Genomic DNA, 26,088 nt, shown 5'->3' with positions numbered 1-26,088 from the left:
GTATAGGGAAAGGGTGATACCTAGTCAGTTGTATAGGGAAAGGGGGATACCTAGTCAGTTGTATAGGGAAAGGGGGATACCTAGTCAGTTGTATAGGGAAAGGGGGATACCTAGTCAGTTGTATAGGGAAAGGGGGATACCTAGTCAGTTGTATAGGGAAAGGGGGATACCTAGTCAGTTGTATAGGGAAAGGGGGATACCTAGTCAGTTGTATAGGGAAAGGGGGATACCTAGTCAGTTGTATAGGGAAAGGGTGATACCTAGTCAGTTGTATAGGGAAAGGGGGATACCTAGTCAGTTGTATAGGGAAAGGGGGATACCTAGTCAGTTGTATAGGGAAAGGGGGATACCTAGTCAGTTGTATAGGGAAAGGGGGACACCTAGTCAGTTGTATAGGGAAAGGGTGATACCTAGTCAGTTGTATAGGGAAAGGGGGATACCTAGTCAGTTGTATAGGGAAAGGGGGATACCTAGTCAGTTGTATAGGGAAAGGGGGATACCTAGTCAGTTGTATAGGGAAAGGGGGATACCTAGTCAGTTGTATAGGGAAAGGGGGATACCTAGTCAGTTGTATAGGGAAAGGGGGATACCTAGTCAGTTGTATAGGGAAAGGGGGATACCTAGTCAGTTGTATAGGGAAAGGGGGATATCTAGTCAGTTGTATAGGGGAAGGGGGATACCTAGTCAGTTGTATAGGGAAAGGGGCATACCTAGTCAGTTGTATAGGGAAAGGGGGATACCTAGTCAGTTGTATAGGGAAAGGGGGATACCTAGTCAGTTGTATAGGGAAAGGGGGATACCTAGTCAGTTGTATAGGGAAAGGGGGATACCTAGTCAGTTGTATAGGGAAAGGGGGATACCTAGTCAGTTGTATAGGGAAAGGGGATACCTAGTCAGTTGTATAGGGAAAGGGGGATACCTAGTCAGTTGTACAGGGAAAGGGGATACCTAGTCAGTTGTATAGGGAAAGGGGGATATCTAGTCAGTTATATAGGGAAAGGGGGGTACCTAGTCAGTTGTATAGGGAAAGGGTGATACCTAGTCAGTTGTATAGGGAAAGGGGGATATCTAGTCAGTTATATAGGGAAAGGGGGGTACCTAGTCAGTTGTACAACTGAATGCATTCAACCAAAATGTGTCTTCCACATTTAACCCAACCCCTCTGAATTAGAGAGGTGTGGGAGGCTGCCTTAATCGATGTCCACGTCATCAACAACCGAGGAACAGTTGTTGTTTGGGGTTAACTGCCTTGCTCACTGGCAGAACAACAGATTTTTACCTTGTCGACTTGAGGATTCAATCCAGGACAACCCAGGAACCGAAAGGTTGCTGCCCTTACCTTCCAGGCTACCTGCCAGGACCGGGAAATGGCCCGCACGCAAGCAGGCACGAACGCGCACACACACACACATGCACACCACACACACACACACACACACATTGGCTGGCCCGGGCCAAGCGGTGTAGGGAAGCCTATAGAATACAATAGAGGGGTCTGAGAGTTCCGTAGCCACTCTGAACAGCCTTTGACTATAGAGCTCCGTAGCCCCTCTGAACAGCCTTTGGGTTGTGAGGTGGACCTCCTCTGTAGTGACCTTTCACAGATATAGCCAGATGAAGGGGTGTGTGTGTGTGTGTGTGTGTGTGTGTGTGTGTGTGTGTGTGTGTGTGTGTGTGTGTGTGTGTGTGTGTGTGTGTGTGTGTGTGTGTGTGTGTGTGTGTGTGTGTGTGTGTGTGTGTGTGGCTGAGGGGCTGAGACACAGGCAGGGGAAGCAGGAGGGCCCTATTGTGGAGGAGGTCTATGAATGTGGAGGTGGTCGGCCCCCTTCCCTCTCACCCTCCCACCCCAACCACCTGCCACTAGATTCATTTTCTCACCAAACTTTCCCACAGGCAGTTAGTTACATGTTCTGGTAACTTGTAGTGAATCATAGTAGATTATACTAGAGAGACCCCTGTCTGTATTCAGAATGGACCCCACTGTATTGATACAGGTACATGTTATATTGTGGAGCAGATTGTGCCAGACTAATGTGACCCAACAACACTATGCATAGACAACAAGGCTGAATGACCCAGTGCTGACCATCAGCAGATTGTAAAGTGGTATGCAGTTAAAATAATGCTCATTGATACAGTAACTGGACTGTACTAGAAGGGCCTGGCTGTATACAGGAAGTTTACCATGGACTCACAGCATGCAGCACCCATCATCAAGAATGTCATTCAGCATCCAACAACCTACAAAATAACTGATTTGCTATGACAACAGGCCTGGGAGAAATAGGACTTTGTATAGTAAATAACATTAGTATAACAGGCACTCTTCTCAATCAAAGCCTTCAACTAAGGTAGGTAATAACAATTACGTATCACAGTCATAGCAGGCAAAACCTTGTTTAAATTAGCCACAGTCTGCTAAATCAATGTAAGAACCACTATGAGAAGACATGAACGAATATGAGTGCAAGACAGACGAGTAGGACAGTAAAAGTTGTCATGGAGGTTGCCATTGTATGTGTAACACCACTAAGACCCCAGCTTGCTACTATGGCTTACTGTCATATATCACCTACGCTCAAAGCAAACTCCCCATATTGGCTCCCTCCTGACTGTGCTTCCACCCTTCAGAGAGTAAGCTATCGCTGTTTCATAACGTCCGGCGGACATCCTAGTTGGAAAACTACGATTTTAATCACACCTCTGTTGTTGTTTGGCCCGAAGAAGCTGAGATTCTTCAGGGCGAGTCCAGATGCTAAGTGTACAGTTGAGTTTTCTTATTTTTTCAACTTCTTTTTTTGTGAGTTGAAAAATGTTGGCTTTGTCTGTCTGTGGTTTTGTCCTTTTTCATATGTCTGTGTTTGATGAAGGTTGACATCTCTGTAGGCATGGAGATCAAAGGATAGGAGTGGATTGCCATGGATACAGAGTGCTGTTTGAAAGTGCTATTCCACGAGCTGCTCCTGCAGATGTAGTTTTGAAGGAGAGACTTGTCTTTAATGATCGCAGAGACATTTTACATCAAAGTGAAGTTGACTTTCAAAAACAGTTGTGTTTTGGCGAATCTCCAAAATGTTGCAATTTCAAAGCGGCTTTTAAATAGTGCAATTTTTTGATTCACAAGCGTCATATTCTATATTAAACAAACTTTTTGTACTCTTTGTACAAACTTTGAAATGTTTGTTGTCCAGAGATGGTGCAGATGTTAGGTGGCCCTATGAGAAGACAGCTCAGTGTGATGTGAGTCTTCTCTACACAGTGACGTTATATCAGCCTATTATACAGCCTATTATCCTATTATTCAACTTTGTTGTTGTTGGGCTAAAGTGTGCCGTTTATTTTTGTAGGGTGGGTATGTTTTTGTAGGGTGGGTATATTTTTGTAGGGTGGTTATGGTTTTGTAGGGTGGGTGGGTATATTTTTGTAGGGTGGGTATGGTTTTGTAGGGTGGTTATGGTTTTGTAGGGTGGGTTGGTATGTTTTGTAGGGTGGGTATATTTTTGTAGGGTGGGTATGTTTTTGTAGGGTGGGTTGGTATACTTTGTAGGGTGGTTATGTTTTTGTAGGGTGGGTGTCATGAATGTGTGTAGAAACGGACCAAGGCGCAGCATGAGTATCGTTCCACATCTTTATTATATTGTGAAACTTAGCCAAATGAACAATAAGCTATAAACAAAACACAAACCGTGACAACAGAGGTGCAACATGCACTAACTCAAAATAATCTCCCACAAACACAGGTGGGAAAAACAACTAAGTAATATGATCCCCAATTAGAGACAACGATGACCAGCTGCCTCTAATTGGGAATCATACAAAAACCCTGACATAGAAAAAAGAAACTAGAACACAACATAGAAAAATAAAGTATATACAACCTCCCAGCCACACCCTGACCTACTCTACCATAGAAAATAAGAGCACTCTATGGTCAGGACGTGACAGTACCCCCCCCCCCCCCCCAAAGGTGCGGACTCTGGCTGCAAAACCTGAAACCAAAAGGGAGGGTTAGGATGGGTGTCTAGTGTTGGTGCTCTGGTGCAGAACGAAGAACCTTCTCATCCTGCGGATCTGCCAGTATTGGAGGCGGCTCTGGTGCAGGACGAAGAACCCTCTTATCCTGCGAATCCGCCAACATTGGAGGCGGCTCTGGTGCGGGACGAAGAACCCTCTCATCCTGCGGATCCGCCAACATTGGAGGTGGCTCTGGTGCAGGACGAAGAACCCTCTAATCCTGCGAATCCGCCAGCATCGGTGGAGGCTCCTGGCCGTCTCAGGAGGCTCCGGGCCGCGGACCGTCTCAGGAGGCTCTGAGCCGCGGACCGTCGTTGGAGGTTCCCGGGCCGCGGACCGTTGTTGGAGGTTCCGGACCGCGGACCGTCGTTGGAGGTTCCGGACCGTGGACCGTCGTTGGAGGTTCCGGACCGTGGACCGTCGTTGGAGGTTCCGGACTGTGGACCGTCGTTGGAGGTTCCGGACTGTGGACCGTCGTTGGAGGTTCCGGACTGGGAAACGTCGCCGGAAGCTCTGGACTGGCAACTGTCGCCGGAAGCTCTGGACTGGGAACTGTCGCCGGAAGCTCTGGACTGGGAACTGTCGCCGGAAGCTCTGGAACGGGAAGGCGCACTGGAGGCCTGATGCGTGGGGCCAGCACAGGTGGCGCCAGACCGGTAACACGCACCTCAGGGCGAGTGCGGAGAGCAGGCACAAGACGTATCTGACTGAGGACACGCACTTCAGAGAGAGTGCGAGGAGGAGGCACAGGACATACTGGGCTGTGGAGGCGCACTGGAGACCTGGTACGTAGAACCGGTGCAGGATATACTGGACCGTGGAGACGCACAGGAGGTCTGGAGCGTAGAGCTGGCACAACCCGTCCTGGCTGAATGCTCACTTTAGCCCGGCAAGTGCGGGGCGCTGGCACAGGACGCACTGGGCTGTGAAGGCGCACTGGCGACACAGTGCGTAGAGCCGTTGCAGGATATCCTGGACCGAGGAGACACACCAGAGACCAGGAGCGCTGAGCCAGCACAACCCGTCCTGGCTGAATGCTCACTTTAGCCTGGCAAATGCGGGGAGCCGGCAACGAGCGCACCGGGCTGTGAATGCGCACCGGAGATATGGTGTGCATCACCGCATAACACGGTGCCTGACTGGTCACACGCTCCCCACGGTAAGCACGGGGAGTTGGCTCAGGTCTAAACCCTGACTCCGCCAATCTCCCCGTGACAGTGGGTATGTTTTTGTAGGGTGGTTATGTTTTTGTAGGGTGGTTATGTTTTTGTAGGGTGGGTATGTTTTTGTAGGGTGGGTATGTTTTTGTAGGGTGGGTATATTTTGTAGGGTGGGTATATTTTGTAGGGTGGGTATGTTTTTGTAGGGTAGGTATGTTTTTGTTGGGTGGGTAGGTTTTTCTAGGGTGGGTAGGTTTTTCATGCCTACAAAGAAGTTACAAACTATTCACTCACTGAGAGTGTAAGGTAGGGTAGAGTTGGGTGGAGTAGAGTAGGGTTGAGTAGGGTGGAGTAGGGTAGAACATGGTAGAGTTGATTAGAGTAGAGTGGAGTAGGGTGGAGTAGGGTAGAACATGGTAGAGTAGAGTTGATTAGAGTAGAGTAGAGTGGAGTAGGGTGGAGTAGGGTGGAGTAGGGTGGAGTATGGTGGATTAGGGTGAGCAGGGTGGAGTAGTGCGAAGTATGGCAGAGTATGGTGGAGTAGAGTGGAGTAGGGTGGAGTATGCTGGAGTATGGTGGAGTAGGGTGCAGTAGGGTGGAGTATTGTGGAGTAGGGTGGAGTAGGGCAGAGTAGAGCGTAGCAGAGTAGGGCGGATTAGGGCGGAGTATGGTGGAGTATGGTAGAGTATGGTGGAGTAGGGTGGAGTATTGTGCAGTAGGGTGGTGTAGGTTGGAGTATTGTGGAGTGGGGTGGAGTAGGGTAGAGTAGAGTAGAGTAGAGTGGGGTAGAGTAGGGTGGGGTATGGTAGAGTAGAGTGGGGTGGAGTAGGGTGGAGTAGGGTGGAGTACTGTGTAGTAGGGTGGCGTAGGGTAGACTAGGGTGGAGTAGGGTGGGGTGGAGTAGGGTAGAGTAGAGTAGAGTAGGGTGGGGTAGGGTGGGGTATGGTAGAGTAGAGTGGGGTGGACTAGGGTGGAGTAGGGTGGAGTACTGTGTAGTAGGGTGGAGTAGGGTAGAGTAGGGTGGAGTAGGGTGGAGTAGGGTGGAGTACTGTGTAGTAGGGTGGAGTAGGGTGGAGTTGGGTAGAGTAGGGTGGAGTAGGGTGGAGAACTGTGTGGTAGGGTGGAGTAGGGTGGAGTAGGGTAGAGTAGGGTGGAGTAGGATGAAGTAGGGTGGAGTACTGTGTAGTAGGGTGGAGTAGGGTGGAGTAGGGTAGAGTAGGGTAGAGTAGAGTAGGGTGGGGTAGGGTGGGGTATGGTAGAGTAGAGTGGGGTGGGGTGGAGTAGGGTGGAGTAGGGTGGAGTACTGTGTAGTAGGGTGGAGTAGGGTGGAGTACTGTGTAGTAGGGTGGAGTAGGGTGGAGTACTGTGTAATAGGGTGGAGTAGGGTGGAGTAGGGTAGAGTAGGGTGGAGTAGGGTGGAGTAGGGTAGAGTAGGGTGGAGTAGGATGGAGTAGGGTGGAGTACTGTGTAGTAGGGTGGAGTAGGGTAGAGTAGGGTAGAGTAGGGTAGAGTAGGGTGGAGTACGGTGGAGTAGGGTAGAGTAGGGTGGAGTAGGATGGAGTACTGTGTAGTAGGGTAGAGTAGGGTGGAGTAGGATGGAGTAGGATGGAGTACTGTGTAGTAGGATGGAGTAGGGTGGAGTAGGATGGAGTAGGATGGAGTACTGTGTAGTAGGGTGGAGTAGGGTGGAGTAGGGTGGAGTAGGATGGAGTACTGTGTAGTAGGGTAGAGTAGGGTGGAGTAGGGTGGAGTAGGGTGGAGTAGGATGGAGTAGGTTTTATGTTTTGTTTTTCTGAACAGCAGAAGTTCCCAAACTATTCAGCTGATGATAGTACTACACTCTCCTTCTGTGTTTGTCTATGGTAATGTGGTGCCACGGCTCAGTGTACCACACACACACACACACACACACACACACACACACACACACACACACACACACACACACACACACACACACACACACACACACACACACACACACCACCCCCCCCCCCCGGATAGCATTGACATGTCAGGGATAGTAGACACATCTCCTAGTAATTACAGTGTGGGGACCGTCAATCAAACCAAGGTCAAGTTCACATCCACAGCCTTTTCCTCTGAGTCTTGATCTGCTTTTAATGCCTGCCTTTCTGAAGTGTCTAAAGCCCTTAATGAGACACTGTGTAGGAGGCAGGAGTCAGACTGGTGGACAAACGCTACAGTCAGGACTCTGTAGTTTGCCTCGACTGGGGGGTGAGCTGCACGTCTCTAATCTGAATACTAAGAGCTTCTCTGTAGAGTGGTTCTGCTGATTAGCATTGGAGGGGAATCTGAATCTGAGATGTGTGTGTGTGTGTGTGTGTGTGTGTGTGTGTGTGTGTGTGTGTGTGTGTGTGTGTGTGTGTGTGTGTGTGTGTGTTACACATGGAATAAACAAACATACAGTCAATAACACAGTAGAAAAAAAGAAAAGTCTATATACATTGAGTGCAAATGAGGTGAGATAAGGAAGGTAAGGCAATAAATAGGCCATGGTGGCGAAGTAATTACAATATAGCAATTAAACACTGGAATGGTAGATGTGCAGAAGATGAATGTGCAAGTAGAGATACTGAGGTGCAAAGGAGCAAGATAAATAAATGAATACAGTATGGGGATGAGGTAGGTAGATAGATGGGCTGTTTACAGATGGGCTATGTACAGGTGCAGTGATCTGTGAGCTGCTCTGACAGCTGGTGCTTAAAGCTAGTGAGGGAGATAAGAGTCTCCAGCTTCAGTGATTTTTGCAGTTCATTCCAGTCATTGGCAGCAGAGAACTGGAAGGAAAGGCAGCCAAAGGAGGAATTGGCGTTGGGGGTGACCAGTGAGATATACCTGCTGGAGTGCGTGCTACGGGTGGGTGCTGCTGTGGTGACCAGTGAGCTGAGATAAGGCGGGGCTTTACCTAGCAGAGACTTGTACATGACCTGGAGCCGGTGGGTTTGGCAACAAGTATGAAGCGATGGCCAGCCAACGAGAGCGTACAGATTGCAGTGGTGGGTAATATATGGGGCTTTGGTGACAAAATGGATGGCACTGTGATAGACTGCATCCAGTTTGTTGAGTGGAGTGTTGGAGGTTATTTTATAAATGACACAGATGAGACACAGACCCACTGAGTTCACATTAACCCTGGTCTCCCATTAACCTAGTCCAACTAGAGGTGTTCATTCAATCTATAGAGTTGAACTCAACCTATAGCACCCTATACATTAGCAGTCAACCTATAGCGCCCTATACATTAGCAGTCAACCTATAGCGCCCTATACATTAGCAGTCAACCTATAGCGCCCTATACATTAGCAGTTAACCTATAGCGCCCTATACATTAGCAGTCAACCTATAGCGCCCTATACATTAGCAGTCAACCTATAGCGCCCTATACATTAGCAGTCAACCTATAGCGCCCTATACATTAACAGTCAACCTATAGCGCCCTATACATTAGCAGTCAACCTATAGCGCCCTATACATTAGCAGTCAACCTATAGCGCCCTATACATTAGCAGTCAACCTATAGCGCCCTATACATTAGCAGTCAACCTATAGCGCCCTATACATTAGCAGTCAACCTATAGCGCCACTGACTGAGAGAGTAATGCTGGATTGACTAGGTTAAGTGGTAGTGACAGAGAGTAATACTGGAGTGACTAGGTTAAGTAGTAGTGACAGAGGGTAATGCTGGATTGACTAGGTTAAGTAGTAGTGACAGAGAGTAATGCTGGATTGACTAGGTTAAGTAGTAGTGACAGAGGGTAATGCTGGATTGACTAGGTTAAGTAGTAGTGACAGAGAGTAATGCTGGATTGACTAGGTTAAGTAGTAGTGACAGAGGGTAATGCTGGATTGACTAGGTTAAGTAGTAGTGACAGAGAGTAATGCTGGATTGACTAGGTTAAGTAGTAGTGACAGAGGGTAATGCTGGATTGACTAGGTTAAGTAGTAGTGACAGAGAGTAATGCTGGATTGACTAGGTTAAGTAGTAGTGACAGAGGGTAATGCTGGATTGACTAGGTTAAGTAGTAGTGACAGAGAGTAATGCTGGATTGACTAGGTTAAGTAGTAGTGACAGAGGGTAATGCTGGATTGACTAGGTTAAGTGGTAGTGACAGAGAGTAATGCTGGATTGACTAGGTTAAGTAGTAGTGACAGAGTACGAAGAAGTATGATAATGTATGCACTCCTATTGTAAGTCGCTGAGGATAAGAGTGGCTGCTAAATGACATGTAAATGTTAAAATAAGTAGGTCTAAACTGGATTTTTAATGTGGCTATTAGTGATGCACCCTATACATTAGCAGTCAACCTATCTATCGTAATATTATTTTTCAGAATATCAAAATCTTATTTTTGCGCTAGTCTGCTGTACTTGCACCAAAACAATTTGTTTTCAGACTTTTTATTTCAATGACTGATCAAAACGAATTTTCTCATTGGCCCTCTCTTGTCCCTCTGCAGCAGACATATGGTGAGCAATATGTTTAGAACTGTGATGGGACACAAACACACACACTCAGGGACACTCGAACACATGCATCATTATTTTATTTTTGTATTTATTGTTTGAATATCGTTGTTTTTATAATGTGTGTGACTGTTCTTGTCTATCAGTGTATCCGTGTTTTGTTACTTGTCATGTTCTGTGTTTTGTGTGGACTTTCCCAGCCCTACTGGCTATATCTGTTTACAGTGATATTCTACATACAGTATCCATCTAGAACAACAAGAGAATATGAAAGGATATAAATAACATGTTTATAGTTGTTGGTAACTGGATAAAGAGGGGTTTTATGGTTCAGCCCTGTACAGTGTAGTCTGGATGAAAAGGGGTCCGCTTGTTTTGACATCTGGGTCCTCTGTGGAACTCCCTTGACAACAGGACTTGTATTCATATGTTAACAACCGCAATTATTTGCATATCTCACCCCAATTATAAAACGTAATGAGGAGGATTATGGGTAACGTATCCTGAAACCAGGTCAGTGGAATTTCCATTGTGATGCTGTGGCCACAGATAAAGGGCCCGCGAGAGAGACTAGAAACGATCAGGCTAATATCATCCTCAAAAGCCCTGTTCAGAATACATCATATAGGCTATTATTTATATGAAGCTAATAACTAATGGCTCACTACCACCGGGGCTTTCAAATAATGGCTCACTACCACCGGGGCTTTCAAATAATGGCTCACTACCACCGGGGCTTTCAAATAATGGCTCACTACCACCGGGGCTTTCAAATAATGGCTCACAAAACCAAGGTGTAGGTTAAGTAGCGAGTTAACTGGGGTTGTTGTTATTTGGTCACTACTCAATGCTAATTTAGTGGCTAACAAGACAGTTATTATTACCCACGCTTAAACGTTTGGCGTCTCCCAGCGTTGCTGCACGGTGTCAGAATCACTGAACATGGCCAATCTGTATTTGATCCTATTGTTGAATCAGCAAAGATCCCCAGGCTTAGGCGTTGGTGTCTTCCAGCCCTCACTAGTCTGTGCAAACCCTGTATACGTCTCTGTAGACTTCTAATGACACAGCGAGATGACAATTGCCCATTAATGACAGGAAGTGACATCGTGAAAGACAGTAGTGTGAGCAGCCAATGGGAAGTCTCTTCCCACAGCCGCTGTAGGATCAGCCAATCTCATTCTGTGACTGGGGAGTCGTTCCCATCAGTATAATCTCTCTCATTCTGTGACTGGGGAGTCGTTCTCATCAGTATAATCTCTCTCATTCTGTGACTGGGGAGTCGTTCTCATCAGTATAATCTCTCTCATTCTGTGACTGGGGAGTCGTTCCCATCAGTATAATCTCTCTCATTCTGTGACTGGGGAGTCGTTCTCATCAGTATAATCTCTCTCATTCTGTGACTGGGGAGTCGTTCTCATCAGTATAACCTCTCTCATTCTGTGACTGGGGAGTCGTTCTCATCAGTATAATCTCTCTCATTCTGTGACTGGGGAGACATTCTCATCAGTATAATCTCTCTCATTCTGTGACTGGGGAGTCGTTCTCATCAGTATAATCTCTCTCATTCTGTGACTGGGGAGTCGTTCCCATCAGTATAATCTCTCTCATTCTGTGACTGGGGAGTCGTTCTCATCAGTATAATCTCTCTCATTCTGTGACTGGGGAGTCGTTCTCATCAGTATAATCTCTCTCATTCTGTGACTGGGGAGTCGTTCTCATCAGTATAATCTCTCTCATTCTGTGACTGGGGAGACATTCTCATCAGTATAATCTCTCTCATTCTGTGACTGGGGAGACATTCTCATCAGTATAATCTCTCTCATTCTGTACAGTACAGGAAACCCTGAGGTGTTACTACAGTCATGCAGAGGATCACGGGCTAACGGCTCAGTGCATGGGCCACTGATTATGGAAGTTAATTAGGACCATTTTGCATTTCCATGAGGGTGTTTGTGTGTGTGTGTGTGTGTGTGTGTGTGTGTGTGTGTGTGTGTGTGTGTGTGTGTGTGTGTGTGTGTGTGTGTGTGTGTGTGTGTGTGTGTGTGTGTGTGTGTGTGCCATAGTACAATACAGTAGAATGCAGATTTTTCTTACTGTTCTATTATTGTATCACATTGTCTGGGACACAATGCCGAATCTCAGTTATATATCATATAAATTATGGCATTATCTATTGTTGAAAGACTCAACATCAAGTTTAATTGAACTTTCTCTCTCTGTCTCTCTCTGTCTGTCTCTCTGTCTCTGTCTCTGTCTCTCTGTCTCTCTGTCTCTGTATCTCTCTCTCCTCTCTCTCTCTCTCTCTCTCTCTCCCCTCTCTCTCTCTCTCTCTCTCTCTCTCTCTCACTACATTACATTCAGAGGGTAGCCAGCTCTAATCCCTACCAGGCCTATGGTCTGCACCGTCTGTGCTGTGAAGTGTCTGATGGGTGCTGAGCTGTCTTTGTTTCCCGGGGGCCTGAGTTGGCCTGACTGTCACGTTCCACAGGCAGTGTGTTATGCTCCATGTGCTGTGGTGATGCTGTCCATCTAACATACACACTCAACACAAACATAATCACGCACACACACAATCACACACACGCATGCACAATCACACACACACACACACGCACAGTCAACACACACACACACACACACACACGCACACACACACACACACACACACACACACACACACACACACACACACACACACACACACACACACACACACACACTCACACACACACACCGACATGTGCACAAAACCAATTAGTTTGGAGACAGTGAATTGACTCAGCCTGGGAAAATGACAATGGGCTAATTCAAGAGGCCGGCTCAGTGTGTGTGTGTGTGTGTGTGTGTGTGTGTGTGTGTGTGTGTGTGTGTGTGTGTGTGTGTGTGTGTGTGTGTGTGTGTGTGTGTGTGTGTGTGTGTGTGTGTGTGTGTGTGTGTGTGTGCGTGTGTGTGTGTGTGTGTTGACTGTGCGTGTGTGTGTGTGTGTGTGTGTGATTGTGCATGCGTGTGTGTGATTGTGTGTGTGTGTGTGTGTGTGTGTGATGTGTGTGTGTGTGTGTGTGTGTGTGTGTGTGTGTGTGTGTGTGTGTGTGTGTGTGTGTGTGTGTGTGTGAATGAAAGCAGAGACAGCTCAATGCAGCCTTTCCCTGAAAAATTGAACAGAGTAAAAGAGAGAGAGAAAGAGATGTCAGGAAGTCTTAAGGTGAACTGAACAGTAATTGCTGTTGGCCTCTCATCTGGGTGATAGTAATGATGTACATTGAAATAACAGACCGCTCAAAGCCTTTAGTGTCATGGCACTAGTTAGATCATAACCTGCTAAGTTAGTTGTAGTAATGGGATAGTTCCTACTCACATTAGAAACCTCTCTTTGCCTGTAGTGTCTCTAGCTACTAATGTAACTAGTTACAATGTGATAATATTAGTAATTAGTACTAGTTAGTTCTAGTAATGGTAGCCCATAGTCCCCTCTCTCATTAGAAATCAGATGGAGAGGTCAAATTCACGACCTGCGTTAGTTAGATTTGACTTATTCAGAAGATTATAAAAGATATAAAATGTAAGTATATAATCATACCTTCACCAGCTGTAGTCTAGCAGACTGCCAGTACGCTCTAGTAGTATTTGTATTGTGTTTAAATGGGCCATCTCATCTCCTGTCGGATGTTTATCAGATCTGTGCTGTCAGCTTTTGACACAGTACTCTCAAGACAACACTGTGTTTTATCTACTGGCTCAGCAGTCTGCTGCCATCTGAGCTTTATTGACTTTGGCTTCCCTGGTTGTGCCAGCACAGGGCATGGGGTGGCATAGTGGGTCAGTAATGGAAGTGGGGAATGGGGTGTCATAGTGGGTTAGTAATGGAAGTGGGGCATGGGGTGGCATAGTGGGTCAGTAATGAAAGTGGGGCATGGGGTGGCATAGTGGGTTAGTAATGGAAGTGGGGCATGGGGTGGGTATAGTGGGTTAGTAATGGAAGTGGGGCATGGGGTGGCATAGTGGGTTAGTAATGGAAGTGGGGCATGGGGTGGCATAGTGGGTCAGTAATGGAAGTGGGGAATGGGGTGGCATAGTGGGTCAGTAATGGAAGTGGGGCATGGGGTGTCATAGCATGGGGTGTCATAGTGGGTTAGTAATGGAAGTGGGGCATGGGGTGGCATAGTGGGTCAGTAATGAAAGTGGGGCATGGGGTGGCATAGTGGGTTAGTAATGGAAGTGGGGAATGGGGTGGCATAGTGGGTCAGTAATGGAAGTGGGGCATGGGGTGGCATAGTGGGTTAGTAATGGAAGTGGGGCATGGAAGTGGGGCATGGGCAAGACACCATTGTACAGGATCAGATTAGGTAGGCTTATACAGTGCCTTTGGTAAGTATTCAGACCCCTTGACTTCTTCCACAAAATATGATTGAATTGCTTTTTTTCCCTCATCAATCTATGCACAATACCCCACAATGACATCACAATACCCCATAATGACATCACAATACCCCATAATGACATCACAATACCCCATAATGACCAAGCAAAAACAGGTTTTTAGAAATGTTTAGCAAATTCATAATAAATAAAAAAATTGAAGTATTACATTTACATAACTATTCAGACCCTTTACTCAGTACTTTGTTGAAGCACCTTTGGCTACAGCCACGAGTATTCTTGGTTATGATGCTACAAGCTTGGCACACCTGTATTTGGGGAGTTTCTCCCATTCTTCTCTGCAGATTCTCACAAGCTCTCCTGAGATGTTAGATCAGGTTCAAGCCCGGGCTCTGCCTGTGCCACTCAAGGACATTCAGAGACTTGTCCCGAAGCCAATTCTTCGTTTTCTTGGCTCTATGCTTAGGGTTGTTGTCCTGTTGGAAGGTGAACCTTCACCCCAGTCTGAGGTCCTGAGCGCTCTGGAGCAGGTTTTCATCAAGGATCTCTCTCTACTTTGCTCCGTTCATCTTCATGACTAGTCTCCCTCGATTGCTCAGTTTGGCCGGGTGTCCAGCTCTACGAAGAGTCTTGTGGTTCCAAACGTCTTCCATTTAAGAATGATGGAGGCCACTGTGTTCTTGGGGACCTTCAATGCTGCAGACATTTTTTGGTACTTTCCCCAGATCTGTGCCTCAACACAATCCAGTCTCGGATCTATACGGACAATTCCTTCGACCTCATGGCTTGGTTTTTGCTCTGACATGCACTGTTAACTGTGGGACATATAGACAGTTGTGTGCCTTTCCTAATCATGTCCAATCAACATCTCAAGGATGATCAATGGAAACAGGATGCACCTGAGTTCAATTTCATAGCAAAGGGTCTAAAAATGTATGTAAATAAGGTATTTCTGTTTTTAATTTTGTATAAATGTGTTAGAATTCCTCAGAACCTGTTTTCACTTTGTCATTATGGGGTATTGTGTATAGATTGTTGAGGATTTTTATTGAATATATTTTAGAATAAGGCTGTAACGTAACAAAATGTGGAAAAAGTCAAAGGGTCTGAATACTTTCCGAAGGCACTGTATGTTGGGCTAAGTTAGGGTGTGTGGGCACATCCATGTCTCTGTGAGTCTGTGTGTTGGGGTCAGGTGTATGGATGGTGTTTCTGGACCCAAGTTGGATGTATTGTGAAGGAGATGAACACCCTCAGGCTATGGAGGTGGTTGTCTCCTCTAGTGTGTTCCAGGCCCAGTGGTACCGCTGTGGTTTCGGGACTAGTGGCCTTGTTGGGTGGACTCAGTTACACAGCAGCACCTCTCTCAAGGACCCCCCCCCCCCACACACACACACATACACACACACACTCCACTGACCAGCTGGAGGAGAAGAGTTGCTAAACCTCTTTAATTTTGTATGGAGCTGTGGCTCAGAGCGGTGGCTCAGAGCGGTGGCTCCCTCTCGGATAAGAATCCAGGGGCTTTGGGATTATAATGAACACATTTATTCCCTCCTCTCCTCCTGGCCTGTCATATTATTTCCTATTCTGTCCTATTCTGTCATATCCCCCCCTATTCTGTCCAATGCTGTCAGATTCTGTCCTCCTGGTCTCTATATACTAAATCAGCTCGTTCATGCTACGTTTCATGGCTTTAAAGAAATAGTGGCCACCACAGTGTGGCGTTAATAGCCTTGTTGTTGTGGAAAGAGATGGGTTTTGTTGACCTGACCTGATGATTTGACAGTACTGTACTGGAGGAAGGCTCATCGGGTCGAACGAAAGAGTGTGACTTTCGTTGTTTTCCTACAGTACAATATCTAGCATACAGTTTGAACTGGATATTTGCAGCTAGATAATAGAGTGAGTGATTGATTGAATGTATTTTAAAATACATAGATAACAGAGTGCTCCAGCTGGAGACGCCCTCCACATAATCATCAAGGATAACACAATAGAGCTGGAAAGCTTATTTCCATTGTGGTCCTCGGATGTGTTTCTTCTATGTTCTCCTTTATCAGGTTCTGGTCCAGTGCTCCTAGCCTCCTAGCCCTGCAATCGTAAATGAACTTGATGAAATGGCTTCCATGGATCTTATTGTATCAAATCCTCAGCCGGAGCTGTCGGCCAGTGTACACAGCCCCGTGATTGGCTGCCCCAGGCGAGTAATACAGGGTTTCCCTGGGGAGCTATAGTTCATTGCAGGGGCCAGGGCCATGTAGAAGACATTAACCCTCCTCCCCCAAGTCCTTCATCTATCAAGCACCAAGCATTGGCTCTAGGGGCTAGCCACTAAATCCATCTAACTATACCACTAACCAACACATCAGATCATCCATCTGTAACTCCACCACTAACCAACACATCAGATCATCCATCTGTAACTCCACCACTAACCAACACATCAGATCATCCATCTGTAACTCCACCACTAACCAACACATCAGATCATCCATCTGTAACTCCACCACTAACCAACACATCAGATCATCCATCTGTAACTCCACCACTAACCAACACATCAGATCATCCATCTGTAACTCCACCACTAACCAACACATCAGATCATCCATCTGTAACTCCACCACTAACCAACACATCAGATCATCCATCTGTAACTCCACCACTAACCAACACATCAGATCATCTATCTGTAACTCCACCACTAACCAACACATCAGATCATCTATCTGTAACTCCACCACTAACCAACACATCAGATCATCCATCTGTAACTCCACCACTAACCAACACATCAGATCATCTATCTGTAACTCCACCACTAACCAACACATCAGATCATCCATCTGTAACTCCACCACTAACCAACACATCAGATCATCCATCTGTAACTCCACCACTAACCAACACATCAGATCGTCCATCTGTAACTCCACCACTAACCAACACATCAGATCATCCATCTGTAACTCCACCACTAACCAACACATCAGATCGTCCATCTGTAACTCCACCACTAACCAACACATCAGATCGTCCATCTGTAACTCCAGGAAGTAGGGAGAATTAGGGGTTAATTCCCACTACTAAACCAAGCTGGGCTGAGCTGTAGCCTACAGGGCTGGCCCAGTTACACATGCACCACAGTTGCTGGAACCATGCTGGAAAGGACAATGTAAAATGAAAATCTCAGAGCCAGCACAGTATGGTCTGGTTTGGCACGATGGTGTAAAATGGGCAGACTACTGATGTGTCTAAGTACTATCAGACTCCCCCAGTCAGTCCTGGCCCCTGAGTCACCCTGCAGCTATGGGGGCTAGAAGAAAAAGATGGAGAGAGAGACGGAAAGAGGGCTGGCTTAATTGGACCACATTATTACTTTATTGAGTAACACAAAAATCCCAAATCAAATATCACCGTCCGAGACAATCGGGCAGAGCACTTTATTCTGCTGTGCTGGAAGACTGTGACATTTTCATTAGATTTAGTGGGACACTGACCGGGCGCCTCAGGTGACATTGGCAAGAAGGCAGCAGGATAAAATCAGGTCATACTCCAATTCCTAAATGGAGAAAATGTCTCAATCTCTTCCGCAGAGCTGTGTAGTATTTCTACTGTTTGATGGTAGGGTATGCATGCATACCAAATGTATATAGGCTATTTTATGATGCTACTGTTGAATTACGTATGATTCGCTAAGATGTAAGGATATTCTGTTTCAATAGAGCACTTCCAAATTGGCTTAAAAAACGAGTAAGAGGCTGGTATTTCGAAGAGTCCTTGATTGTATTTCCAGGAATTGATCTCCTATTCTTATTCTTCTTGGCAATTGTTCCCTTTTTTCTTTGGCACCCCCCCCCCCCCCTCCTTTCTCTCTCTCTGTCTTTTACTCTCTTCTGTCTCTCGCTCTCTCTCTCTCTCTCTGTCTCTTCTCTCTCTCTCTGCCTCTTCACTCTCTCTCTCTGACTCTCCTCTCTCTCTCTGACTCTCCTCTCTCTCTCTCTGACTCTCCTCTTTCTCTCTCTGACTCTCCTCTCTCTCTCTCTCTCTCTCTCCTCTCTCTCTCTCTCTCTGACTCTCCTCTCTCTCTCTCTCTCTCTCCTCTGTCTCTCTCTCTCTCTCCTCTCTTCTTTCTCAATCAGTTTCTTCTCTCGCTCTCTCTGACTCTCCTCTCTCTCTCTGACTCTCCTTTCTATCTCTCTCTCTCCTCTCTCTCTCTCTCCTCTCTTCTTTCTCAATCAGTTTCTTCTCTCGCTCTCTCTGACTCCTCTCTCTGACTCTCCCCCCTCTCTCTCTCTCTCTCTCGCTCTCTCTCAATTTAAATTTCAATTTAAAGGCTTTATTGGCATGGGAAACATATGTTTACATTGCCAAAGCAAGTGAAGTAGATAATAAACTAAAGTTAAATAAAACATTTAAATGAACAGTAAACATTACACTCACAGAAGTTCCAAAAGAATGAAGACATTTCAAATGTTATGTTATGTACAAATGGTTAAGGTATATAAATTAAAACAAATTAACATAATTATGGGTTGTATTTACAATGGTGTTTGTTCTTCACTAGTTGCCCTTTTCTTGTGGCAACAGGTCACAAATCTTGCTGTTGTGATGGCACACTGGTATTTCACCCAATAGATATGGGAGTTTATCATTGTGGGCAAAAAACACACACAGTTTATCATTGTGGGCAATGTGTACATAGCCTGTCTTCTCTTGAGAGCCAGGTCTGCCTACGGCAGCCTTTCTCAATAGCAAGGCTATGCTGACTGAGTCTGTACATAGTCAAAGCTTTCCTTTAATTTGGGACAGTCACAGTGGTCAGGTATTCTGCCACTGTGTACTCTCTGTTTAGGGCCAAATAACATTCTAATTTGCAAAAAAAAATTGTTGATTCTTTCCAATATGTCAAGTAACTATCTTTTTGTTTTCTCATGATTTGGTTGGGTCTAATTGTATTGCTGTCCTGGGGCTCTGTGGGGTCTGTTTGTGTTTGTGAACAGAGCCCCAGGACCAGTGAGGGCTTTGTTATCGAAGATTTGGGAATCGCTTCCTTTTAGGTGGTTGTAGAATTGAATGGCTCTTTCCTGGATTTTGATAATTAGCGGGTATCGGCCTAATTCTGTTCTGCATGCATTATTTGGTGTTTTACATTGTACACAGAGGATATTTTTGCAGAATTCTGCATGCAGAGTCTCAATTTGGTGTTTGTCACATTTTGTAAATTCTTGGTTTGTGAGCGGACCCCAGATCTTACAACCATAAAGGGCAATGGGTTATATAACTGATTCAAGTATTTGTAGCCAGATCCTAATTGGTATGTCCAATTTTATGTTCATTTTGATGGCATAGAAGGCCCTTCTTGCCTTGTCTCTCAGATCGTTCACAGCTTTGTGGAAGTTACCTGTGACATTGATGTTTAGATCGAGGTATGTATATTTTTTTGTGTGCTCTAGGGCAACGGTGTCTAGATGGATTTTGTATTTGTGGTCCTGGCAACTTGACCTTTTTTGGAACACCATTATTTTTGTCTTACTGAGATTTACTGTCAGGGCCCAGGTCTGAAAGAATCTGTGCAGAAGATCTAGGTGCTGCTGTAGGCTCTCCTTGATTGGGGACAGAAGCACCAGATTATCAGCAAACAGTAGACATTTGACTTCAGATTCTAGTAGGGTGAGACCGGGGGCTGCAGACTGGTCTAGTGCCATCGCCAATTCGTTGATATATATGTTGAAGAGGTTGCGGCTTAAGCTGTATCCCTGTCTCACCCCACAGCCATGTGGAAAGAAATGTGTGTTTTTTGCCAATTTTTTAATGCAGAGGATTTTCCCGAGGTTGCGGTTGACGCATATCCCACAGTAGTTATTGGGGTCAAATTTGTCTCCACTTTTGTGGATTGGGGTGATCAGTCCTTGGTTACAAATTTTGGGGAAGATGCCAGAGCTAAGGATGATGTTAAAGAGTATAGCCAATTGTAAGTTTAGCCAATTGGAATTTGTGGTCTGTATATTTTATAATTTCATTGAGGATACCATCAACACTGCAGGCCTTATTGGGTTGGAGGGTTTGTATTTTGTCCTGTAGTTCATTCAATGTTTTGGAGAATCCCGTGGGTTCTGGTAGTCTTTAATAGATGATTCTAAGATTTGTATTTGATCATGTATATGTTTTGCCTGTTTGTTCTTTGTTATAGGGCCAAAAAGATTGGAGAAGTGGTTTACCCATACATCTCTGTTTTGGATAGATAACTCTTCGTGTTGTTGTTTGTTTAGTGTTTTCCTATTTTCCCAGAAGTGGTTAGAGTCTATGGATTCTTCAATTACATTGAGCTGATTTCTGATGTGCTGTTCCTTCTTTTTCCGAGGGTATTTCTGTATTGTTTTAGTGATTCCCCATAGTGAAGGCGTAGGCTCAGGTTTTCTGGGTCTCTATGTTTTTGGTTGGATAGGTTTCTCAATTTCTTTCTTAGGTTTTTGTTTTCTTCATCAAACCATTTGTCATTGTTGTTCATTTTCTTAGTTATCTGCTTGAAATGTTTAGATTTGATAGAGAAGCTGAGAGGTCAAATATACTGTTTAGGTTTTCTACTGCCAAGTTTACACCTTCACTATTACAGTGGAATGTTTTGTCCAGGAAGTTATCTAAAAGGATGTGGCTGGTGGTGTTGTGGTCTGGATGTAGGTCCTCTCGGCGTGGGTCCTCTATGTGTAGGTCCGGGGGGGGGGGGGGGTCTCGCTGGTCTGGGAAGGGTGTTGATCTGTTGCTCTTGTGTGAAGTGTTGGGGCTGCGGGTGAGGGCGATGTCCTTTAGGGTCCGGGCGAAGGTGGGCACTGCTGCCTTGTATAGGTGGACCTGGTCATAGAGGCTGTTCAAGTCCAGGGTGGAGTGGTGGGCCAGGTAAACATTTGGTTTTGAGGCACAGTCACAGGAAATACTTGCGTTTACCCGCTGTATGGTAGCAGGTCTTTTTGTGGTAGCAGGGTGGAGATAACCACTTGTGCGTTGGGGAAAGTGGAAGAAGCTTTTTCAATCACTCCCTTGAGTGCTGTGGCCACCCTTTCCTGCTGTGTTCTCAGGTGGTTTGTGCCTGTGTGTATTATTATGTGGCTTGGTGGCCCTAGTTGGTCGTCAGACAGAAGGTCTAGGGCGCATTGGGTTCTCTTTCTCTCTCTCTCTCTCTCTCTCTGTCTCTTTCTCTCCTCTTTCCTCTCTCTCTCCTCTCTCTCTGTCTCTTCTCTCTCTTTCTCTCTCTAGGTTGGATAGTGGCATAATGACATTGTTAAGCTGCCTGGCAACAAGCGAGCCCCTTCATTTCCTGCTCCATATCTTCACAAGTGTCAACTTTATATAGTACATAAAGCCACAATCTGAGGGACAGTTAATAGTTACAACAGTAGCTATTGCAGATTGCAACTTTAATATTGGGTGAATAACCCTCTGGTTACATTGCATAATGATGAACCTGATGCAATTAACACTCAGTTAATCAATTAACACTCAGTCTATCAATTAACACTCAGATTTCCATCATTAGGTGCAATACTATCCCCTTCAATGAAGTTGAACATAGAAACACAGCCCTCATCCACACAGTGGTGCATCACAGCAATCTAACTATCCTAGAGATTCTACAACAAACCATATCCCATAACCATAACCCTATCTCTGCTTCTCTCATTACTGATGCGTGCTGATGTCTGTCAGCTACCTTCTCTACTTCCTTGGTTGTCAGGGTTCTGCCTGTGACCTAATTTCAGTCAGTCAGTCAGACAGAAAGACAGATTAGAGGATGGGAGAGGAGGGGAGGGGAGGAGAGAGGGGAAGGGAGAAGAGGAGAGAGGGGAGGGGAGGAGAGAGGGGAGGGGAGGGGAGGAGAGGAAGAGAGGGGAGGGGAGGAGGGAGGGGAGGGGAGGAGCAAGGGGAGGGGAGGGGAGGGGAGGAGAGGAGAGGAGAGGAGAGAGGGGAGGAGAGGAGAGAGGGGAGGGGAGAAGCAAGGGGAGGGGAGGGGAGGAGAGAGGGGAGGGGAGGAGCAAGGGGAGGGGAGGAGAGGAGAGAGGGGAGGAGAGGAGAGAGGGGAGGGGAGAAGCAAGGGGAGGGGAGGAGAGAGGGGAGGGGAGGGAAGGGGAAAAGAGGAGAGAGGGGAGGGGAGAAGCAAGGGGAGAGAGGGGAGGGGAGGAGAGGAGAGAGGGGAGGGAAGGGGAGGAGAGGAGAGAGGGGAGGAGAGAGGGGAGGGGAGGAGGGAGGGGAGGGGAGGAGGGAGGGGAGGGGAGGAGCAAGGGGAGGGTAGGGGAGGAGAGGAGAGAGGGGAGGAGAGGAGAGAGGGAGGGGAGAAGCAAGGGGAGGGGAGGGGAGGAGAGAGGGGAGGGGAGGAGCAAGGGGAGGGGAGGAGAGGAGAGAGGAGGGGAGAGGAGAGAGGGGAGGGGAGAAGCAAGGGGAGGGGAGGGGAGGAGAGGAGAGAGGGAAGGGGAGAAGCAAGGGGAGGGGAGGGAGAAGCAAGGGGAGGGGAGGGGAGGAGAGAGGGGAGGGGAGGGAAGGGGAGGAGAGGAGAGGAGAGAGGGGAGGGGAGAAGCAAGGGGAGGGGAGGAGAGAGGGGAGGGGAGGAGCAAGGGGAGGGGAGGGGAGGAGAGGAGAGAGGGGAGGGGAGGGAAGGGGAGGAGAGGAGAGGAGAGAGGGGAGGGGAGAAGCAAGGGGAGGGGAGGGGAGGAGAGGAGAGAGGGGAGGGGAGGAGAGAGGGGAGGGGAGGAGGGAGGGGAGGGGAGGAGGGAGGGGAGGGGAGGAGCAAGGGGAGAGAGGGGAGGGGAGGAGAGGAGAGAGGGGAGGGGAGGGAAGGGGTGGAGAGGAGAGAGGGGAGGAGAGGAGAGGAGAGGAGAGAGGGGAGGAGAGGAGAGAGGGGAGGGGAGGAGGGAGGGGAGGGGAGGAGCAAGGGGAGGGGAGGGGAGGAGAGGAGAGAGGGGAGGAGAGGAGAGAGGGGACGGGAGAAGCAAGGGGAGGAGAGAGGGGAGGGGAGGAGCAAGGGGAGGGGAGGAGAGGAGAGGAGAGAGGGGAGGGGAGGAGAGAGGGGAGGGGAGAAGCAAGGGGAGGGGAGGGGAGGAGAGAGGGGAGGGGAAGGAAGGGGAGGAGAGGAGAGGAGAGGAGAGAGGGGAGGGGAGGGGAGGAGAGGAGAGAGGGGAGGAGAGGAGAGAGGGGAGGGGAGAAGCAAGGGGAGGGGAGGGGAGGAGAGAGGGGAGGGGAGGAGCAAGGGGAGGGGAGGGGAGGAGAGGAGAGAGGGGAGGGGAGGGAAGGGGAGGAGAGGAGAGGAGAGAGGGGAGGGGAGAAGCAAGGGGAGGGGAGGGGAGGAGAGGAGAGAGGGGAGGGGAGGAGGACCTGAGCCCTTGGACCATGCCTCAGGACTACCTGGTATGATGACTCCTTGCTGTCCCCAGTCCACCTGGCCGTGCTGCTGCTCCAGTTTCAACTGTTCTGCCTGCGGCTATGGAACCCTGACCTGTTCACCGGGACGTGCTTGTTGCACCCTCGACAACTACTATGATTATTATTATTTGACCATGCTGGTCATTTATGAACATTTTAACATCTTGACCAAGTTCTGTTATAATATCCACCCTGCACAGCCAGAAGAGGACTGGCCATCCCTCATAGCCTGGTTCCTCTCTAGGTTTCTTCCTAGGTTTTTGGCCTTTCTAGGGAGTTTTTCCTAGGGAGTTTTTTCCTAGCCACCGTGCTTCTTTCACATGCTTTGCTTGCTGTTTGGGGTTTTAGGCTGGATTTCTGTACAGCAGAGGAGAGAGGAGAGGAGAGAGGAGAGGGGAGAGGGGAGGAGAGGAGAGGAGAGGAGAGGAGAGGAGAGGAGAGGAGAGGAGAGGAGAGGAGAGGAGAGGAGAGGAGAGGAGAGGAGAGAGGAGAGGTGAGGAGAGGAGAGAGGGGAGGAGAGTTATCCACTGGCAGCATGTCATCTGAGGTTGAGGACTGATGTGATCGATATGGCAGTAGCTTAATGGTACTAACGTCATGGCAGTGAATCAGCTATATGAATCCGTGTGGGCCACGTCGCTCCCCAATGGAGCACACTACACACACACACACGCACACACGCACGCACGCACGCACACACACACACACACACACACACACACACACACACACACACACACACACACACACACACACACACACACACACACACACACACACACACACACACACACACACACACACACACACACACACACACCACACACACACACACATTCATCAGAGCGCACTAGATCAAAACAATTGTTCACATCTCCCAGCTAAGTCCATCTCCATCTGCATAGAAACTACCTTGGATCCACAGTCACACAGCGACAGCCACCTGTATCTGTCTCTCTAGAGTGAATAATGACTTCACCTGCTATTGATTTAACTGTACATCTGAAACGTGACACAGTCTCAGTCACCTGCTATTGATTTAACTGTACATCTGAAACGTGGCACAGTCTCAGTCACCTGCTATTGATTTAACTATACATCTGAAACATGACACAGTCTCAGTCACCTGCTATTGATTTAACTGTACATCTGAAACGTGGGCACAGTCTCAGTCACCTGCTATTGATTTAACTATACATCTGAAACGTGACACAGTCTCAGTCACCTGCTATTGATTTAACTGTACATCTGAAACGTGACACAGTCTCAGTCACCTGCTATTGATTTAACTATACATCTGAAACGTGGCACAGTCTCAGTCACCTGCTATTGATTTAACTATACATCTGAAACGTGACACAGTCTCAGTCACCTGCTATTGATCTAACTGTACATCTGAAACGTGACACAGTCTCAGTCACCTGCTATTGATTTAACTATACATCTGAAACGTGACACAGTCTCAGTCACCTGCTATTGATCTAACTGTACATCTGAAACGTGACACAGTCTCAGTCACCTGCTATTGATCTAACTGTACATCTGAAACGGTCTCAGTCTCTTCTCAGTCTCTTGATTTATGACCATAGATACTGGAGAGGATGTGCTTTGCCTTTTCATCTGAATAATGTATGTTCCTATATGTTCCTCCTATTTTTCCTCTTCTCCATTTTTCTCGAACTCTCTCTCTTTCTCCCGCTCTCTCTTTCTCCATCTTTCTCTCTCTCTCTCTCTTTAGTTGTAAATGTGCACGAGTCTGAGCCGTTCTGATTGAGGAGAGAGGCGGGTCTTATCTGCGTCTGGGGGGAGGACCTTCGTGTCAGATAACCAATCATGGAGAGGACGAGGACGAGGCTGGGTGCAGCAGTGTTCCTGATGCTGATCTTGGGTCACCTAGGCAACGCTCTGGAGGTCCCACTAGACCGTAAGAAGAACTATGAACACATCACATTCATTATATTGCTGTGGAGTCTGGAAGAGGTTGTAATAACCTCTAAAGAGGCAGACCTATTTTAGTTTGTCGCTCCCACTAGACTGAAAGAACTAAACACATCACTTTCAAGCAAAGTCAAAGTTTGTTTATCCTCCATCTCTCTTTCTCTCCCGCTCCCTCTCCCTCCCTGTATATCCCTCTGCCTCTGCTTCTTTCTCTCCCTCTCCCTCCCTGTATATCCCTCTGCCTCTGCTTCTCTCTCTCCCTCCCTGTATATCCCTCTGCCTCTGCTTCTCTCTCTCCCTCCCTGTATATCCCTCTGCCTCTGCTTCTCTCTCTCCCTCCCTGTATATCCCTCTGCCTCTGCTTCTCTCTCTCTCTCTCCCTCTCCCTCCCTGTATATCCCTCTGCCTCTGCTTCTCTCTCTCCCTCCCTGTATATCCCTCTGCCTCTGCTTCTCTCTCTCCCTCCCTGTATATCCCTCTGCCTCTGCTTCTCTCTCTCTCTCCCCTCTCCCTCCCTGTATATCCCTCTGCCTCTGCTTCTCTTCTCTCCCTCCCTGTATATCCCTCTGCCTCTGCTTCTCTCTCTCCCTCCCTGTATATCCCTCTGCCTCTGCTTCTCTCTCTCTCTCCCTCTCCCTCCCTGTATATCCCTCTGCCTCTGCTTCTCTCTCTCTCTCCCTCTCCCTCCCTGTAT

At 47.4% G+C, this 26,088-nt stretch overlaps 1 protein-coding gene across 17 annotated transcripts in view; it reads left to right on the top strand.

The window, feature by feature from the left end:
* Positions 1-26,088, top strand: part of LOC106561640 (neuronal cell adhesion molecule) — a 155,877-nt gene that overhangs the window by 86,958 nt on the left and 42,831 nt on the right. For all 17 annotated transcript variants that reach the window (XM_014125769.3, XM_014125778.3, XM_014125776.3 and 14 more), the window contains one exon: positions 25,195-25,380. In XM_014125769.3, coding sequence (XP_013981244.2) covers positions 25,290-25,380 — 91 coding nt within the window. In that variant the 5' untranslated portion in view covers positions 25,195-25,289. The remainder of the gene's footprint in view (positions 1-25,194; positions 25,381-26,088) is intronic.

Source organism: Salmo salar, chromosome 10, assembly GCF_965601325.2.
Source record: "Salmo salar chromosome 10, fSalSal1, whole genome shotgun sequence".
NCBI lineage: Eukaryota > Metazoa > Chordata > Actinopteri > Salmoniformes > Salmonidae > Salmo > Salmo salar.
This window is presented reverse-complemented; position numbering and strand designations above follow the sequence as displayed.